Here is a 19,095-nt window from a genome sequence, read left to right as displayed (position 1 = left end):
CTGTGTTTCAACACTCCATCTTTGTCCAGCCATTGTGCTGAACAAAAAATTAATTTTTCATCACATGTAACAATACGGTATAGAAATGGTTCGCCTTTATGTCATGACAGCAAAGAAAGGCAAGCTTCAAGATGATTTCTCATCTGATGCTCATTTAATTCATGCAATACCCATCTATCCAGCTTCTTTACCTTGCCAGTTTGTTTCAAATGGTCCGATACTGTTGGAATAGTATTGGAAAGTATATTGGAAGTATAGCAAACCTTGTTGCTATTTCATGCGTAGGTTGAGATGGATTCGCTTCCACCACAGCTTTCAGCTCATCATTATCCACCTTGGTGTCAGGTTGCCTATTGGCTCATTTTCAAGATTAAAATCACCAGAATGGAACTTCTCAAACCATCAATGTACTGTGTGTTCATTAGCCACATCTTTCTCAAACACTTTGTTGATATTTCAAGCTGTCTGCACTACATTGTTTCCATGACAGAACTCACATTCAAAAATAACACGAATTTTTACCAAAAATTTTGGTTTCACAAAAACTGCTGTAAAAAAAAATTTTGCAAGATAGTCACAAGCCAAGACGTGCATTTGAAAAACTGAGGATGTACCTTCCAATAAACATAAAAAAGAAGTGTCAAAGTGAAATATCAGAGATATCAGTTGTCAAACTTAGTACTTAAGGAAAATCTGACATTTCTTACTTAATAACCTATTATGTTCAAGCAGCTGCCCAAAGCCAGCGTGGCTCAGCGCAGTGGTAAGCCAGGCCCTGACCTGTGTAGGACGGTGAAGGCCTCATGAGTTCTTGATTGTCTAAGCAATGGGGAGCAGTCAAAGTACAGAAAGGAACAAAAAAGCTCTAATTAGAAAAGTGTATCATGTCCCTAAATCTTGTTAAGTGTTGTAGATTATGCAGTTACTTAGAGCATAGCTATTCTAAACTAAAAGTTTTCTGTTTTCTCCTTTGAGGTGTCTTATTTTGTCAAACTTATATCTATTAAATGCCTTTTCTGAAAAAACAATGTAAAAGCACGTAAATATTGTCAGTCATCCCACCATTTTAACAGTAATTTTTATCATTTTTACTTTTTCACTTTTGTTTTTCATCTCACTAGTAGTGAAACCAGAAATTTCAGCTGTGTCAGCCCCTGACAAGCCTGCATTATCAGAAGAGGAGATGGAGAAGAAGTCCAAATCTATCATTGATGAATTTCTACACATTAATGATTTTAAGGTAAATGAGATTTTAAAAAGAAGAAGGAAAGAAAGCAACAACACAGAAAACCCTGTGACAGATAGATTAATTACTTGGTTCTGATCTAAATCAGGTGTCATGGTGAACTGGTCAGACTTAGATTGAGCAATCCAAGTCCTACACAGCTCTGTTTGCTTAACTCTGATGCATTTCTGCCAAGTACTGTCTTTTAAATTGATACTATAGTTCACAAAATCAAGTGGTGGGAAGAGAGAATGGGTAGCAGTCCATCCCCACTAGGGGAAAACCAAATTGACTTTGATATTAATGAAGGAAAACAACACGTTATCATCATGAGGCATTCCTGGCATTCTCTATATACCTGTCAGGGTTCTTTACAGTCATTTTTATTGTCATTCTCATATTGTCATAACGTTGATGTATGCCCAGCATTACTTTTTCTTTATTTCATCAGTAGAAAACAGAGACACAAAGGGATAAGCAATGTGCCAGGGTCAGACAGCCTAAGTCAAACATTTTAAGACATGGCTTTGAATTTACCCTTCTTAACCCTTCCATTCTCCTTGATCTTCATTTGAACATGGTAGTAAATAGGATAGACATGCTTCCTGACTTCATGAGCCCTACAGTCAAATGGCAGAAACAGACAGTAAACAGGTAATAACTCCACAGTTATTTAAATTGTAGTTACAATAAATGCTAGTAGACCTATAGGGTATTAGGAAAGATCATATAACAGGATCTAGTTAAGTAATCTGAGGTTAAGAAAGGTTTATCTGTTAAAACTGTCTTATCAAAATACTTCAGATATATTTACTACTTTTGCTTTGGGATTACATTATAAGTTCTTTCATTCTGGGCGCAGTGAGTCACACCTGTAATCCCAGCACTTTGGGAAGCCAAGGCAGGAGGATCATCCCTTGAGGTCAGGAGTTTGACACCAGACTGGACAACCTAGCGAGACCCTATCTCTACAGAAAAAAAATTTAAAAATTAGCCAGACATGGTGGTGCATGCCTGTAGTACTAGCTACTTGGGAGGCTGAGGCAAGAGGATCATTTGAGCTCAGGAGTTCAAAGGTTACAGTGAGCTATGATTACACCACTGCACTCCAGCCTGGGCATCAGAGTGTGACCCTGTCTCTAAAAAGAAAAACAAACAAACAAACAAACAAAAAAAACCACCCTGAGGAAGAGTGAGACCTCGTCTGTACAAAAAAACAGAAAAATTAGCCGGGTATGGTGGCATGTGCCTGTAATCCCTGCTACTCAGGAGACTGAGGTGAGAGGTTCACTTAAGCCAAGGAGTTTCAGTTTGCAGTGAGCTATGATGATGCCACTGCACTGTAGCCTGGGTGACAGAGTGAGACCCTGTCTCAAAAAAAAAAAAATTTATTTCAAGATTACTTGTTTTCTTGATATTTCTAGTCACTGTCTACTTTCTGTACATAAAAATCACCTTGCTTATTTATAGCCCACCCTTCTAAAACCCTAAGGCTCTGCAATTGTCCAAAATTCAAAAGTAATAGGAAGTTAGCCAGGCATGGTGGCTCATGCCTGTAATCCTAGCACCCTGGGAGGCTGAGGCAGGAGGATTGCTTGAGGCCAGGAGTTCAAAACTAGCCTGAGCAAGAGCGAGACCCTGTCTCTCCTAAAAATAGAAAGAAATTAGCTGGGCAACTAAAAATAGAAAAAATTAGCTGGGCGTGGTGGTACATGCTTGTAGTCCTAGCTACTACGGAAGCTGAGGCAGGAGGATCACTTGAGCCCAGGAGTTTGAAGTTGCTGTGAGCTAGGCTGATGCCACAGCACTTTAGCCCGGGCAACAGAAGAGCAAGACTCTGTCTCAAAAGGAAAAAAAGTACTAGGAAGTTTTTGATCATGATTGAAGTAGAGAGGAGTGCTTTCCAGAAACCCTTAGAAATGTAGCAAAATAAATGAACGTTAACTGGAAAGAGCCAATGAAGATACCTAATGTACTGTGATTCATTAGTCAGCTTCCTGGAAAATGAGGAGTATTCTGGCAGCATAGTATTTTTTTCTTCCAAGGAAGTAGGGAAATGCAAAAGAATTACATGAAAATTAAAAGGCTAAGAAAGGTGAAAAGCAGAGACAATAAGGAGGAAAGAAGTGAATATTGGCTGCAGACATAATTTGAAGGATGTACAAAGTCAGTGAGTGACAAACACTTTGAAAGGGGAAAATGTGACCCTGTGATAAACTGAAAGTGTAGGGAAAGAAAGACTTTAATAACACCTAAGTGCCACAGGAAGACTCTTTGGACAATCATGAACCATAGGCCGGGTCTGCAGTGTGGAAGGGGCAGGGTCGTTAAGACTTTAGAATTTCAGTGTGCAATGGACAAGGCAGCTGTGCCTGCAGAGTGATGGAAGGAACCAGGTGATAATGTTGGACATTTATTGAGAGCTTACTGTGTGTTAGGTGCTGTTCTACATATTTACATGTAACCTTCCTCAAGTTGATATTATACCCATTTTTACAGGTAAGGAAACTGAGGTACAAAGATGTAAAGTAACTTGCTCAGGATCGTACTGCAATGAGTTATCAGATTCAGGATTCAGGCTTCTAGCTTCAGAGCAGAAACTGCTTTATCTCATTACCTTTAGGTATTAGTGTGTCAGGCTAAAGACTTACAGAACTCATCCTAAGGAAGAGTTTTTTCCTAACATCATCTTAGTAGATGCTATTGTTACTAACTGTAATACTAATTAATATTTATTGAACCCTTATTTTGTGCCTGGCAATGTGTCAAGTGCTTTTATATATTTTTTAATATATATTCTTCACAGCAAACCCTATGATGAGAAGTGACAGCTAAGAGATTGTTACACTCCTAAACTCATATAGTAGTGAATGGCAGAGCCAGGATTCAAACATACCTCTATCTGCCTCCACCATGTATGTTTTTAGCCTCTGTACAATATATGTATTGAATACCTGAAATATGCCTGCCACATTTGAGAGGTTACTGCCTCGGTATACCATAATATATGTGATGAACAACATAGTCTGGTTTTATGGAGCTTACATTCTAGTGGGGAGATACAAACAAGCCTGGCCCTTAAAATAGGTAACAAATAACAGCTACTAAAAGCAAAATAATATTTTAGTGCAGAAAAGTAAAATTAATTGATATAATAGGGCAGAGAAGACAACAGGAGGTGTCCTTTCAACTGAGAGCTTAAAGACAAGAAGAAGCAAACCATAAGGAAATCAAGTGCAAGAGCAAAATTATGAACTGCTATGACAGAAGTACCATAAGATAGGACGTTGACCCCTCTGCAGACACAGTGAATGAATTCCTATTAGAAGAAGATCAAATTAACTGCATGTTCATTTACACTCCCTACTGAAAAGGCATTATAATGATATTAATGGCCCTTAAAAAGAGGTAAAAGCTCACAAGGATAAAGAGCCCAGAAAATAGACAGCAGCAACATTCTGGAAGTTGGAAAGAGGAGTGGTAATTTATTTAGCAGACTAAGAATGTGTGTGACATGCAGATGTGGCTAGAAATAAATAGAAAGAGATTGGTTGATTAAAAATATATATAAGAAATAGTTTTACATGACAACTGACCTGTTTTTAGTTTTATTTTTTTGTCCCCCAACCTGTTTTTAAAATGACAGTGTTACAAAAAGACAAAAAAGAGAAATAGGATGATTTTAAATTAAAGGAGTTTAAATGACATCAGGACATGTAAAGTCAGGTTCTCAATTGAACTTAACAACAATAAACACTATATTGGACATTTAGGGACAATTGTGGAAATCTGAATATGTACTATATATCAAATAATATTTTTATTGACATTGTTGTATCAATATTAAATTTGGACATTTAGAGAAAGAAAACTGAATCTAAAAGTGAAGATATGAAGATACATAGTTGTACATTATAGTACTTTTTTTTTCCACCCTGACTTGAAGCTCAAATTGTACTACTTTTTAGTTTCTCTGTAGATTTGAAATACCTTTAGCTAAAAAGTTAATGTGAGGGAGGCATTAAATAAAATGGTGGGGAGGAGAAACAGCAGCAGCAGTGAGACACCTGGGTGAGCCTTCCTCCCTTGTGCAGGCAGGTGACTGCCCTTCTCACAGGCATCTTCCCACTTGGAAGAGCTACTTCCTTCAGAGATTGAACCAAAAGATTTTGGATTCCAGAGCAGTCGTTGAGAGCAGGGAAGTATACTGCTTTCCTGGTGATTCAGTGAACCTGGCTGCCAGGCTTTTACCCTCCAGACCAAAGACCTAGCTGGGTCACTCCACGGAGGACCACTGAACAAGCCCCACACCACATAACTTCCAAAAGAATTTTAATGTTTAACCTAACTGTATCACTTAAATTTAGCTTTCCTATGAAGGGGAGACCCTTTTTCATTGAAGGTTGTACAAATACTAACATACCCAGACAGAGTAACTTCTGTTGCCACATTAAGGCCTTTGAATCATGACATTGAATTTCTATTTTATAATAGATACCATTTTCCGTTTTTTAAATGATCATTAAATAGATAAACATTGTGTAGAAAAATACATTTGAGTGTGGTCCTTTGATCTTTAATAAAATTGTTAACTTGGCCAGTCACAGTGGCTCACACCTCTGGGAAGCCGAAGCAAAAGGATCACTTGAGCTCAGGAGTTCAAGACCAGGCTGAGCAAGAGCAAGACCCTCTCTCTACTAAAAGTAGAAAAATTAGCTGGGCATGGTGGTTGCCCCTGTAGTTCCAGCTACTCAAGAGGCTGGGGCAGGAGGATCACTTGAGCCCAGAAGTCTGAGGTTGCAGTGAGCTACCATGACACGACTGCACTCTACTCAGGGTAACAGAGTAAGACTGTCTCCAAAAAAATTATTAAACATGTTAGCCTTATAAAAACACATCATTTTTTTTTTTTTTTACTGAGTTATATATTATGTTAAACAAATATGAAAATTGTCTTATTCGTGGAGTTTTCTACTGACTTTGTTATAAGTAAAAGGTTTTAACACTCTGGTAACACTGTCCAAATTTTGGAGTAAGCCTTTATTTGCTGTTTGAACAGGAAGCCATGCAGTGTGTGGAAGAGCTGAATGCCCAGGGCCTGCTACACATTTTTGTGAGAGTGGGAGTGGAATCCACCCTGGAAAGGAGCCAGATCACCAGGGATCACATGGGCCAACTGCTGTATCAGCTGGTGCAGTCAGAAAAACTGAGCAAACAGGACTTTTTCAAAGGGTTGGTATCGTCCCCAAGAGTCGTATTCAGTTAAAGTATTTAGCTTTTTCCATGTACACTGTAATATGCTGATATAATAGTGTAGTCGTAATATATTGAGTATTGATATGATGGCATTTTGTAGATTGTGCTGGGGCATAATGGCTATCTGTTCATTTTCTAAATATTATTGTTAGACCCATATCATGATGTAACTAAGATAGCAGAGACTCCTTAGCTTCAGGGAAACCGAGGCCTCTTTCACCAGCCCATTTACATTTAAATCCCTGCATGTTCTTTGAGGAAAACGGCTTTTCTTTGGGAGAAAAATATTGGAAAATTGACTCAAGCATGAAAGCCTATACTTTCAATAAACCATGGTTCCTTTGGTCAGGAAGTGCTTATCTGTCCACTCTAGCCCTATGGAAGGATATTTTACTCCACATTCTTAATGCTTTAATCTATTCCAGGTTGGTTTCATTTTATCTTGTCAATGGCTGGTTTGATGAGGTCTGCCTGTCATTGGTGGTATATCCTCATTTGATCAGGATCTGGTATATTTGTGATACACCATCATTAAAAGTGCATAGATCAGGTTCCTTGTGGTGTAGTCACAGAATCTTACCAAGGCATATGTTGTATAACCAGTGTTTAAGATGAAAATTGCATATGGCAAAAACTGTTGTTTTAGGAGCCATGTTGTACCAACTGTAAACATAGACTCACACCCCGCACTGACAGATTCCCACTGTCTAAGGGAATATAGTCCAGGTCTCAACATGGGATTCACATTTGTCATCTCATACTCACCTGGCATATGCTTACTGTTAAAGTCAAATGGCAGTATGAATTCTATACTGCTCGTTATTTTTCTCTTTGTAAATCTTTTTTGCCAAGCTCATATAAATTATAAATTAAATGCACATACTATGAAATGCCACTGTATATCTTTCTGTAGTCATTTCACATGTGGCAAATCTCTTAAACTAATGTAACCATTAAATGCTACAGTTGAGTGTACTTAGGAGCAATTATTCATTTGATTTTTCAAGGAATTATGACCTTTTCCTCCAGGTTTTAGAAAATTTATACTTGCCCATAGGATCATTAAAAAGTTAAATTTCGATAATAAGCTATATTTCTCTGAATTCAGTGACTGCCTAGATTAAGGCATTTTGAGCCAGTTATTAGTAAGAAATTTTGGCAAAAGTTGCTGTGGTTGTTTGCCTTTCAGTAGCCAGGATAATTTCCCAGTTTTAAAGAGAAATCTGTGGTTCACTCAAATAATCAGCCAGTGCCTATAGTAAGAGCAAAGGAAGGTATGTGTACGCTCACAGTCAAACTGAAGTCTGCCCCTAGCCAACTTGAAACTATAGTTTCAAGCCCCTAGAAACTACAGTTAGGGTGATTATTATATCAATTTATAAATATTTACGTATTACCCAGACATTAATATGATATATTCCCCTAGAGAATTCTGGAAATGATAATTCTGAATTATTTTACCATTTTATATCTTTTCAGACTATATTCAGAAATTGATTCAGGTCGGGTGCAGTAGCTCACGCCTGTAATCCCAGCACTTTGGGAGGCTGAGGCAGGAGGATCACTTGAGCCCAGGAATTTAAGACCACCCTGAGCAAGAGCGAGACCCCATCTCTACAAAAAATAAAAAAATTAGCCAGATGTGGTGGCACATACCTGTAGTCCCAGCTACTCGGGAGGCTGAGGCAGGAGGATCACTTGAGCCCAGGAGTTTAAGGTTATAGTGAGCTGTGATGATTCTATTGTACTCTAGCCCAGGCAGCAGAGTGAGACCCTGTCTCAAAAAAAAAAAAAAAAAAAAATGTTTTTTTTTTAAAGTTGATTGATATGTAGAAAGCTCCCAGGAAGTGTGGTTTACCTTTTTTGGCTGTGATTGAACTTGTGACATACTAGCTTGGTTTCTAGGATATCTCAGACATTTGCATTTCCTTTTATAGGATACCTTGAAGAAAAAGTGTCATATCCAGACATGGTGGCTACACTTTGGTTGGTGGTAGTGGTATTGCTGTTACTGTTAGTAACTACCACACTGTGACCCTTATTTAGACAGAAAATGAGATTAATACTTCTGCATCTCAGCAATTACTTCATCTTTCTCCATCCCTGCTTCCTTCTATAGCTAGACACAGTGCAGTGGCTCCAGTCCTAGATTTTGATACTTAGTTACACGTAAACCATCCTTAGACCAAGACCTGTAGAAGTTGTGCTATTCCTTTCTAAATGGAGAGGACTGACAATTTAGTGCCTGGCTTTTTCTAAGATGGAAGCATAGAGGTACCCCAGGTTGTCATCCACCAAGTGCCTTCTTGCAAGTAGATCAGAATTTCACAATCCCTTCTAAAGCCTTACTTATAAATGGTTCATACTCTACAGAGAGGCGATTTCATTGGAGCCATGGAAATGCCCTAAATCTTTTGTGTTTTTTTTATGCTTAAGCCCCAAAGATCTCTGTCCTTCCATGGTATTGTGGAGGAGCATCTGAGATCAGCTTCCTTGGGTGATGCTACTGCTTAGATACAACTTCTGAGCAGTCAGGGAAGCAGTTTCTGCCTGGTTCCCCAAGCCCGCGATGGCTCTGGAAAACATAGAAAGCAAAAGGCCTCTAGGTGTAGTGGCCGCCCGGTAAGCCAGCCATTTCTCCTTACAGTTCCCTTCAGGATATACACTGCTACCAAGTAGTAAAGTAGGCAACTTTCAAATAGGCTTTATAAATAAAGCTTAGGTCCTTTAAATTTTTTTCCTACAAATGTTTTATCAGCTGTGAGCATAATAGTTGCTGTATGTAGAACATAGCTCCACAAAGACAACGTCAAGCAATCCTCTTGGAATTTCCAGGACTTGAATCTAAATATTTTATGACACAAATTAGGTAGGTAGGTTAGAAGCATTATTGTATAGGTGCGTGCATTTCAAGCAGTTTTGATACAGTCATTTTATGTCATGATTTCAGAAACTTCTTTTTAAAACTGTCTAGTAGATGATGAGTGCAGTTCATTAACAGCCACAGAACTGGGATACTTTTGAAAGTGTAACAAACAACTGAAAAATTGAAGTTGACAGTAGACACAAAATATATGCTCTACAGGAAGCTAGGTACAATAGTATGTCACTTTGAGAGATAATTGTTGGAGAGGAAATTCTTATCTCCTCCTTGACTACCTTCCTGTAACTTTTATTGCCTCTTATGACAATTCTACCTTGTTGAAAGACATATATACTAGTTTCAAATGCAAAATTGCAGAAATACAATACTAATTAACATTGAGTTCTCTATTTGTTCACACAGATAAGATCTAGTTTATTCTTTTTTGTGATAATCCTGTGAAGATGATACTGGAGTATAAGAAGGCTTTTCAACATTTTATATATCTCTTTTTGTAACCTGTAGATTATCTTATATCAGTCACAATAATACTTGACCAATCTGATTTTTTGATGTCTTTACCATCTCTTCCTTATGTATAGCAAGATTTACATTTTTATTAAGTAATCATAATGAAAATTGAAAAAGATGCTGTTGACAATACCATTTTCGTTTTTTAACATTTTAATTGACAAATCATAATTGTATACATTTATGGGGTATAGTATGATGTTTTGATACATGTATACAATATGGAATGATTAATTAAATCAGGCTGATCACCATGTGATTATTATACATAATCACTTCACTTATTTTTTGTAGTGAGACATTTGACATTTACTTTTATTTATTTTGAAATACACATTATTATTGACTGTAGTCACCCTGCTGTGCAATAAATCTCAAAACATATTCCTCCTATCTGAAAATTTGTACCGTTTGACCAGCAACTCCCCAGTTCCTCCTTGCCCACCCAGACCCAGCTCTGATAACTGTCATTCTAGTCTCTATTTTTATGAGTTCAGCCTTTTGAGATTCTACATATAAGTAAGATCATGAGCTATTTGACTTTCTGTGTCTGGCTTATTTCACTTACCATAATGCCCTCCAGGTTTATCTGTGATGTTGCAGATGATACAATTTTCTTCTTTTTGAAGGCTTAATAGGTAGTATTCCATTGTGTATATATACCACATTTTCTTTTTCCAGTCATCTGCTGGTGGACACTTAGATTCATTTTATATCTTGACTATTGCTGCAATGATGATAGGAGTGCAGATATACCTTTTATATATTGGTTTCAATTCCTGTGGATATGTAACTAGAAGTGGGATTGCTGGATCATATGGTAGTTCTATTTTTAGTTTTTTGAGGAACACCTATACCATTTTTCATAATGGCTGTACTAATTTACATTCCAACCAACAATATACAAGAGTTCTGTTTTCACTGCTTCCTCACCAACGCTTGTTATGTTTTATCTTTTTATGAATAATAAAAGTCATTCTAACAGGTATAAGGTGATATCTCATTGTGATTTTAATGTGCATTTCCCTATTAGTAATTCTGAGCACTTTTTTCATGTACCTGTTGGCCATTGATATGTCTTCTTTTGAGAAATGTCTGTTCAGGTCCTTTTCCCATTTTTTAATTAGGTTGTTTTCTTGCTATTGAGTTGTTTGAGTTCCTTATATATTTTGGATATTGACCCCTTATCAGAAGGATGATTTGGGCCAGGCGCTGTAGCTCACGCCTGTAATCCTAGTACTCTGGGAGGCCGAGGCGGGAGGATCGTTTGAGCTCAGGAGTTCGAGACCAGCCTGAGCAAGAGCGAGACCCTGTCTCTACTAAAAATAGAAAGAAATTAGCTGGACAACTAAAAATATATAGAAAAAATTACCCGGGCATGGTGGCGTGTGCCTGTAGTCCCAGCTATTCAGGAGGCTGAGGCAGGAGGATCACTTGAGCCCAGGAATTTGAGGTTGCTGTGAGCTAGGCTGATGCCCCGGCACTCTAGCCTGGGCAACAGAGTGAGACTCTGTCTCAAAAAAAAAGAAGTATGATTTGCAGATATTTTCTCCCACTCTGAGGGTTGTCTTTTCATGTTGTTAGTTGTTTCCTTTGCAATATAATCCCATTTGTCTATTTTTGCTTTTATTGTCTCTGCTTTTGGAGTCATATCCAAAAAATTGTTTCCCAAACCAAAGTCTCAGAGCTTTTCCCTATGTTTTCTTCTAGTAGTTTTACAGTTTCAGGTCTTATAATTAGGACTTTAATCCATTTTGAGTTGATTTTTATATATGGTATGAGATAAGGATCCAGTTTCATTCTTGTAAGCATGTGGATAACCAGTTTTTCCAACACCATTTGTTAAAGAGACTGTCCTTTCCCCATTGTGTGTTCTTGGCACCCTTGTTGAAAATCAATTGACTGTAAATGCTTGGATTTATTTCTGGGCTTTCTATCATGTTCCAAGGGTTGATGTGTCAGTTTTCATTACAGTACTGATACTGGACTTCGGGTTCTTGGTCCCCAAGTCAGTAGAAATTGGTACTAGATTTAGACAAGCAAGGCTTTTACTAGGACTTTTTGTTCTAACAAAAAGGGAGACAGTGCTAGTTAAGGGGGCAACCAGACTGGCTCTCCAAACAAAGGGCTGGGGAACTTTTATGGGATTGTAAAGAGAAAGGTAGATGTCAGTTTTGAAGTCATCACATGTAGAGGCAGAGTTCTGTTGGCAGCTGTGCACTTGGCGATCACGCTTCTTTAAGCGTTACATATATCATTAGCATTTTAAATCTCCACCCCTGGGTGTGATTTTTAGCATTAAAATGAGATGATAATGAGGGAAAAGTCAGGGTACAGTCAGTGTGAGTCTCTTTCTGGCTTGAGGTGGTTAGATGCGGATAGGTCTGGTTTCTTTGCAGCCACTTTCCTTATCAGCTGGTGTCAGCTTCTTGCTTCAGTGGTCCTGGAAGGCCTTACTCAAGAGACAGACAATTTGGCCCCTTCCTTATATGGGTATGAGCTGAATAGCAGCTGTTAGGTCATTTGGTTTTTGCTCTTCTGCAGTTAATGAGGCTGGATCATGGTGCCCCATGTTTGTTCCCTTGGTCGGAAGTGAGGCTCTAGTCCTGTCCCTATACTGTCTCAGTACCATGCTGTTTTGATTACAGTTGCTTTATAATGTATTTTGAAATCAGAGATTGTAAATGCTTCCAGCTTTGTTCTTTTTGCCAATATTGTTTTGGCCATTCAGGATCTTTTGTGGTTCCATGTGAATTTAAGGGTTGTTTTTTCTATTTCTGTGAAAAATGATGTTGGAATTTTGATAAAGATTGCATCGAACTTATAGATCACTGAGTACTATGAAGATTTTAACAGTTTGTGAACACAGAGTATCTTTCAATTTATTTGTGTTTTCTTCAATCTCTTTCATCAGTGTTTTATAGTTTTCAGTGTGCAGATCTTTCACCACCTTGGTTAAATTTATACCTAAGTATTTTATTTGTTGTTGCTGTTGTAAATGAGATCATGAGGTATATGACTTTCTGTGCCTGGCTTATTTCACTTAGCACAATGCCTTCCAGGTTTATCCATGTTCTTGCAAATGAGGGGTTTTCTTAATTTCCTTTTCAAATAGTTCATTATTAATATTTAGAAATGCTACTGATTTTTGTATGTTGATTCTTGTATCCTACAACTTTACTGAACTAATTTATCAGTTTTAATAACTTTTTGGTGGACTCTTCAGGGTTTTCTACATACGAGATCATTTGATCAGCAAATAGAGACAATTCTACGTCTTCCTTTCCATCTAGGATGCCTTTTATTTATTTCTCTTGCCTAATTATTCTGGATAGGACTACCAGTACTTTGTTAAAAAGAAGTGATCAGAGTGGAAATTCTTTTCTTCTACTTGATCTTAAAGGAAAAGCCTTCAGCTCTCCACCATTAAGTATGATACTAGCTACAGTGAACTGACTCATCAAGAAGTGAAACACCAAGGCAAGAATATCAGTATATTTTAGTTGTAATATGAAGTGAAAATAACAGCAGATATGCTACTGAAACACCAGCATGGTTGCAATTGTCCCTTGGGCTCATTAAAAGCTTAGCTAGCCCACAGCACATGTATTGGCAGGATCGAGTGATTAACCCAGAAATCTTGGAGTCCAGCCAGATCATGCTCCATAAGTGGCACGTTAACTAAGCTGAAAGTATGCACGTAATGAGAGAACAGTCAAGTGTCCGTTACATCTGCAAATACATGTCAAATAATTACAAGCTGTGGCATTAAGGATTTATGAAACATAGAGTTAGAAAATGTGGCTGGGCTGTAAACTGTTTTGAAATGGCAGCTTCAGAAAGGTGACCCTGCCTTGTAGTAGCAGCTCTTTTTAAGTGAAAATTTCAATGACATGTAAGCCTCTGAGGTGGGTAAAAAGAATGGCATACTCTGGCTAGAGCCTAGAACTACAGTGGAAAAGCATACATTTTATAGATGCAGAGATCTGAAAGGACATGAAAACAGATACCTCCTGCTCTTGGCCCCTTCATTTATTCCTTACAACTTACAATTCCTTATGTCTTACAATTATGTGTGTGTCTGCTATAGTTGAATTCACTTCTATTTTTGTAATTTTTAATATATATGGAATAATTAACAAAGTCTTGAATTATTTGTTTATACTTCTAAGAATAGCCAAGATTTGCAGCCTAAATATGACTCTGCTGGTATTTTATATTCGACTTTCCTAAGTTTTATATTTAATTCCCATTTATTTTACTTTACATTAAGAAATATTTATATTTCATAGCACAAAAGCCTGAAACCATTAGCTTTTCTTTAGAGGTTCAACAGTTTATAACATGTAACAATGATAGTATTAATAATGTTGTCATACTCTTCTACATCCATCCAGTTTTTTTCCCCATTGTAAGGTCCTTGAGACCAAGGATTTTTGTCTTTTCTTCTATTTGTGTCTGGTCTGTGTTGAGTACTTCTGACGGACGCAGAGGATATGATATTCAACTGTTCAACTGTGGTGGACTCCATAGTGTGGGATTAAATGGGATAGCTATCCTCCCGGAACTTTACAGTCTCCTTGTCATCATTCAGTTCTTTCAAATGTCACTTCCATACTGAGGGATTTTCTGACCTCCCTCTGGTACTATAGTTCATGTTCTTCAAAGTATTAGCCTTGTCTGCAAGTATGTTTTCGTGTGTTCTATTCTATTCCCCCCGCCCTCTCCCGACGCTAATATAAGCTCTTTGGGAATGGTGACTTGTTTACCAGTCACTTTATGCCCAGACTAGTGCCCAACATGACAGGTGATTGATATGTATTTGTTGACTGACTGATTTTTGGTCTCTCTATTTAATCTTACCTTTTCAATTACATTTGCATGTGAATTTTTTTCCTATTCTTTTTCAGTTTTTCAGAAACTTTGGAATTGGCAGATGACATGGCCATCGATATTCCCCATATTTGGTTGTACCTTGCTGAACTGGTGACCCCCATGTTAAAAGAAGGTGGACTCACCATGAGAGAACTTACCATGTAAGTTAGGCTTGTTTCTTTTGAGGTATGTCAAGATAAACTGACACAGCACTCATCTGCTGGCTCTCTAGCATAGTGCTGTCCTGTTTTGCCTTTGAAGACTCTTGGATGCTATGACTCTTGAACACTCTAATCTTAGTGTAAAATTGTTACATTATACTAGATCTGCACTGGAGACGTGTTGGGGATATGATAGCCCTTGTGATCTGTTGAGCGTAGCAGTGATTGTAGATATGGCTCCAGAATCATGTAACTGGAAGATGATTGCTTCTAAAAGCTTAATATTAATCTGGCTTTTGTATCTATCATTGCTACAATGCTATAAGAAGTTACATTTTCCCATTGTAGCCTGTCAGAGTGTGGTGCCTGCATAATATATGCTTATGTTTGTAGTAAAAGGAACTGAAATCTCAAGCATTCCTAGATTTGGGTGTGAGTGGGGAATTAATGCTACATTGTATAGACCAGTAGTTCCCAAACTCTATACTTCAGAACACTAGTATTTCCTCAAAATTATTTATCTCTTCAAAGTCCGAATATTATGAAGTCCCCTTTTTTGACATTCACAAAGCATATATATAGGACATTAAAGATTATGAAAATCCTCTAGTAAAACAAAACAATAATGTTAAAACTAGTTTTGTTTAATTCAACGTTGCCTCACTTAATTGACCATAGAATCCTTTTTGAGGAATTATTGATATTATTGATATCCTGGGGAACACAGTTTGTAAAATACTGATTTAGACTATGAAAAAATCGGCCCCTTTCTGTTTCATCCATATTCTAAAGAAAAACATCTTTCTTAAAAATACTTGGTAAGTAAGCTTCACATCTCCATTACCTAAGGTGCTTCTCTTCTTTTGACTTTCAATGGAGCTTATGTAAATAAACAGGTTACTAACGAGACTGATCTTTGTGTTGCTTCTATTACTGAAGTAGTTAAAGAAAAAGGCAAAAACCAGGAATTCTAAAGTCCCTTTTCAGCTTCTCCATGAAGCATAAGGTGAACCTACGGTCTCTGAACTACTGAAAATGACTTGAGAGTATGGCCTGGAGCTTTGCTTGGCCAGTATTATTTAGGTTTCACAGTATCTTTTTTTGGCACACATTGTTTGCCTGTGGTTCTAGAATAGAGAATTTGTTCAGAGATACTTAATCACTGCTCCTGTCTTTTACAGAGAATTTAGCAAACCTTTGCTTCCTGTTGGAAGAGCTGGGGTCTTGCTTTCTGAAATATTGCACCTTCTATGCAAACAAATGGTGAGTGTTAAACTGAATGTCATACTCAACAACATATTAGGAAGGGGAGTGATCTTGACCTTGGGTTATCTGTGAATAATAGCTTAGGTCTCAGTGTGTAAGTAATTCTGTTTTATTTTATTCTTTGAAAAAAGAGTGTTCTCTGCTTCAAACTAGTTTCTTTCTGAGGTGTATTTGTCCTTCTGTATACTAATCTTGGGAAATAATTGTCTAATCTATACCAGTATGGCATAATTCTAAAGAATATCAAGATATGTTTTATTTGTGGTTGATAATTTTGTTTTCTCTTGAAACAAAATGGCTATATTATTTATACTTTTTAATAGATTCAATGAAAACTATTTTGCTTTCAGAGAAAGATAGGATTCATAAAATGATTAATTTTGTTATTTTTAGATTATGGGCTGGTAATCTGATTAAAAGTAGGTGGTAAAACAATTCTGCAGGATGGTAAATTTCTAAAGTTAAATTTATTTTAGCTTAGTAAATATTTATTGCACAATCATTCTCAGTAAAGCTGTATGCTAGGCTCTCAGTCTACAAAAATAACTAAGCCTTTAGTGAATTTATAGACTAGAAAGGGAGACAGATAAATGATAAATGTAACCCAATAATATCAAAAGAGTATAGAAGTGCTCTATTAGACGTCTAATAGGTTTGGGCACATATTGTGGCATCTCAAAGGGAATGAAATGTCTAGTCTAGGATGAGTGATGTCTAAACAAAACTCAAAAATGAAGATTCTAGAGTGATTTCTGACTTAAACCTGAGCAAAAGATACTGGGCTGATAGATTTCCATGTTTTATAGGCATTATCCCTCTGAACCTACAGAAATCCTTCTGCATTCCATTTGTGTAATAGTTATTCATAGATAGATGGACTAAATATCCTGGTTTCTAGTTCTCATTGATTATTATTTGTTAATAATACTCTTTGCTTAATGGCACTAAAATTTTTACTGAACCCTAGTTTTTATGTCCAAAATTCTCTCCATACCTACCTACTTGACTTAGTCCTTATTTAAAACTCAACTTCTTAATAACTTTTATTTCTAGAAACAGAAAGCAAATTCCCACTTATAAATAAAACCAAATTCTCGTAGAGCATAAGCTCTGGAGCCATATGCCCAAGTTCAGATTCTGGTTATACCAAGTTATCAGCTACGCTTTAGACAAGTTACTCTGTGAAATAATTAATACATGCCTCTTGGAAGGTAGCTGTAACCTCAAAGCCTGGTATTTTTCTTTATCACTGTGACTTTCTTCACTCAGTGGACTTGCACCTCCTCTTGTTTTTACAGCTGACAACAGCTCTTTCTTATTGTTTCTCTTGGGCTCAACCTTGTATTTCTTGCCCTTGAAACACTTCTCATTTCTGTTTCAGAAGCAACAGTTGCCTTAAACATTCTTATATCAGGCTGCATAATTGTGATCTACTATGAAGAGGGATTCTAGTGAGGCTCATTGAGTGGCCTTAATAGCAGATACACACAGAGCTGTCTAGGAAAAGAGACAGTGTTGAATTTATAAATGCTATATGTATTGTACTTTTTTTGGTGTTTGTATTCATAAATCCCAAATATCAGTTTGCAGTTCCCCAGATTAGTCACCTGGTAAATAAATTATTTGACCTTAAGCAGCTGTACTTCAGTTATTCACCACTACATTTATATACATTCAGACATCTCAGTTTGAAAGTCAAGAGTCCTAAGTGATTAACTTCATGCACCAAGGGAAAATTTTGATTTTACAGTTTTTAGAGTTCTGTACTCTTGACTTCAAGCCTTTATTTTTTTCCTTCCTCCAATGTGAAAGTAAATGAATTAGACTTATCTCTATTTTAGAGCCATAAGAAAGTGGGGTCCTTATGGAGGGAGGCTGACCTCAGCTGGAAGGACTTTTTACCAGAAGGAGAAGATGTACATAATTTTCTCTTGGAGCAGGTAAGAACACAACTTACATTTTACTGTTTGACAATAGTTGGTCTATTTTATAGAGAAAATGAAGGTAATTTCATTAGTATTCCAGTGATTAAAATTAGACCAAAATAGGAATCTTGGTCAAGATGTCATTTTAAGTCCATGTAAGGCCACTCCAACTGTGCAATCATTAGATGATTGATAAAAAAGAAAACAAAAATTTAAAAACTTAGCCACCCTTATAAAAACAAGCTATATATCTCTATGAAGCAGAAATGAAATTAATAAATAAGGCTGGAGTGATAGGGCTAAAGCTGCAAGTCTTCTGATCTCTAAGTCTAAAAGCAGGCAGAAGCAACCAGCAGTTACTCTATAGGGTAATGGGGACTACAGTGCCCCATACAAGGTACGGGATTGGAGATAAGCTTACAGCTTGAAACTTCACAGATAAGTACGTGTAAGGAAGTAGATACAGACTTAAAACCAGAACCTTAGCTACCCAGCCTACTAAGTTTATAACTGGATCCAGAAATGCACAAAGCAGAACACCCCATGGTTGATATAATCTGGTCCTAAACAAGAAACTGTGGAGGTTCAGGTAGAGGCAGTCATAAAACTATTAGATTAAAAAAAAAAATGGCAAAGACAGAAAATAAAACCTTTCCCACGAAATAATCCTGCAATTGAAAATCTTAAAACACATGAGGAAAAGTAAAGCTAAGACAACCAACAAAATCAGCAGTAAAGAGAAAAAAAAAAAAAATCACTATAGGTAAAATAAAATAAGAAAGCCATCTGAAAATGACTTTTAAGTATATTGTTCTGGATAAAGACCTTGTATTAGGTTGCTATGGCCTCTAGTGGCTTCCTTTTTGGTTGTAGTCTAGAGACACTGGAGAGCACTCCTGCCGCTACAATAAGTACCTGCATAAAGCACAATTTCTGATGCATTGCTGCACTCACAGGGTGTGAAGTAAATTCACTTACAAGGGACAGAAAGAA

At 37.1% G+C, this 19,095-nt stretch overlaps 1 protein-coding gene across 16 annotated transcripts in view; it reads left to right on the top strand.

The window, feature by feature from the left end:
- Positions 1–19,095, top strand: part of EIF4G3 (eukaryotic translation initiation factor 4 gamma 3) — a 315,623-nt gene that overhangs the window by 283,203 nt on the left and 13,325 nt on the right. For all 16 annotated transcript variants that reach the window (XM_069479450.1, XM_069479452.1, XM_069479456.1 and 13 more), the window contains 5 exons: positions 1,125–1,240; positions 6,285–6,457; positions 14,786–14,911; positions 16,093–16,174; positions 18,019–18,117. In XM_069479450.1, the coding sequence (XP_069335551.1) occupies positions 1,125–1,240; positions 6,285–6,457; positions 14,786–14,911; positions 16,093–16,174; positions 18,019–18,117 (596 nt within the window). The remainder of the gene's footprint in view (positions 1–1,124; positions 1,241–6,284; positions 6,458–14,785; positions 14,912–16,092; positions 16,175–18,018; positions 18,118–19,095) is intronic.

The sequence above is a fragment of the Eulemur rufifrons genome, chromosome 8, assembly GCF_041146395.1.
Source record: "Eulemur rufifrons isolate Redbay chromosome 8, OSU_ERuf_1, whole genome shotgun sequence".
In the NCBI taxonomy this organism is placed as follows: Eukaryota; Metazoa; Chordata; class Mammalia; order Primates; family Lemuridae; genus Eulemur; species Eulemur rufifrons.
Note: the sequence above shows the minus strand (reverse complement) of the source record. Positions and strands in the feature narration are given on the sequence as shown.